The sequence below is a fragment of the Phalaenopsis equestris genome, unplaced genomic scaffold (genome assembly GCF_001263595.1).
Source record: "Phalaenopsis equestris unplaced genomic scaffold, ASM126359v1 Scaffold209375, whole genome shotgun sequence".
NCBI classification, from domain to species: Eukaryota; Viridiplantae; Streptophyta; class Magnoliopsida; order Asparagales; family Orchidaceae; genus Phalaenopsis; species Phalaenopsis equestris.
Window position 1 is genome coordinate 323,758 of NW_018228544.1, and position 1,349 is coordinate 325,106.

The 1,349-nt window shown below is 40.6% G+C and overlaps 1 protein-coding gene across 2 annotated transcripts in view; it reads left to right on the top strand.

Annotated features, from left to right (window-relative positions):
- The first annotated feature begins 837 nt into the window (after positions 1 to 837).
- The window catches only part of LOC110036630 (structure-specific endonuclease subunit SLX1), a 12,665-nt gene continuing 12,153 nt past the window's right edge, over positions 838 to 1,349 (top strand). For both annotated transcript variants that reach the window (XR_002295250.1, XM_020741118.1), the window contains exon 1: positions 838 to 1,172. Coding sequence is in view for 1 of the 2 variants with exons in the window: in XM_020741118.1 (XP_020596777.1) it covers positions 991 to 1,172 (182 nt within the window). In the remaining variant the exon portion in view is untranslated. The remainder of the gene's footprint in view (positions 1,173 to 1,349) is intronic.

Consider the following 1,349-nt stretch of genomic DNA (forward strand, 5'->3'; position numbering starts at 1 on the left):
TATATATATATTTAGTACTGTATGATTCTCATACTTGGTGTATTGATGAAAAGACGGTTTTTAAATATTGATTAACTTGCAATCTTGCTGGAAATGATGATCATCTCCGGTAGTTATCTCTCTCCAGGAGAACTAGGCAATCTCCCATAGGTTGAAAAGAACAATTCAACTACTTCGACTAATGAGCTTATTCAGCCACTTCGGCAGGTGTCTTGGTCAACCATTTAGGCAGATAGGTTAGTTCAATCACTTCAACAGGCAAGTTAGTTCAACCACTTTGACAGGTGGGTTGTTCAGTCACATTGATAGGTGGGTTTGGTCAGCCACTTTAGCAGGTGTGCTTAGTTGAGCTGCTTTGACAGGTGAGCTCAATTCAGTCATTTGGGTGGTGGGCTCTAGAATACATGTAAAAAATCTTATACGACCGTATTTGTGTATACAATATCCAAAACACATATTCTTATGTTTATTAATTTAGCATCATAATGTTTAAATGACATAAAAAGCACACAAATATTATTCTGGTGGGGCCCTGACCGCTGCATCATATTCTTGATCAGCTGTCAGATTTCTTTGAGTTTCGTGCTAACACATTTTTTATGTACAATAGAGAGAGAGAGAGAGAGAGAGAGAGAGAGAGAGAGAGAGAGAGAGAGAGCGCCTTATTTACATGAACGATGTGCATTTTTTTTTTTGTGATATAAATGTAAAATAAATAAAATTTAGATGTTAAATATGTAAATACATCAAATTCGGTGGTATTTATGTAAACGTCCCTATATTTTAATTTGTAGATAAATAAAATGGCACATCGCTTAAAGCCTATAGTAAGAGGCCCCTCGTATCCTGATCGATTTGCCCTAAGGGGCGTCGACATTCAAAATCTCTCTTTTAACGTTCGATTTTTTCTGAAGATCTCTCGAGCTCGAGGGAGAACGAGGAAGGAAGGGAATCAGGTAGAGAGACAGAAAAGCGAGCGACACTGGCTGAATGGGTAGAAAGCGGGGCAGATGCGAAGCCAGAGAAGTAATTGAAACCAGAGAGACGGAAAAACGACAAGTCGATCGTGATTCCGGCGAAGAAGCGGAGGAGACGGAATTGGTGAAGGGTTTCTTCGCATGTTACCTTCTCTGCTCTTTAAGCCCTCGCCACAAGGGCCGCACTTATATTGGGTAACTCCCTCAATCTCCCTCGAAAGCGATCTGTAGAATTGGTTGCAGTTTATTTTGAGTAGTGATATTCACTTTCTTATAAATACAATATGATTGTTGTTGTGGCTGGTATTTCACTGGAATAAGGACTTGTCTGTCATCTGCCCAGCCCCCCCGCCAGCCAACCCACCACCGCCC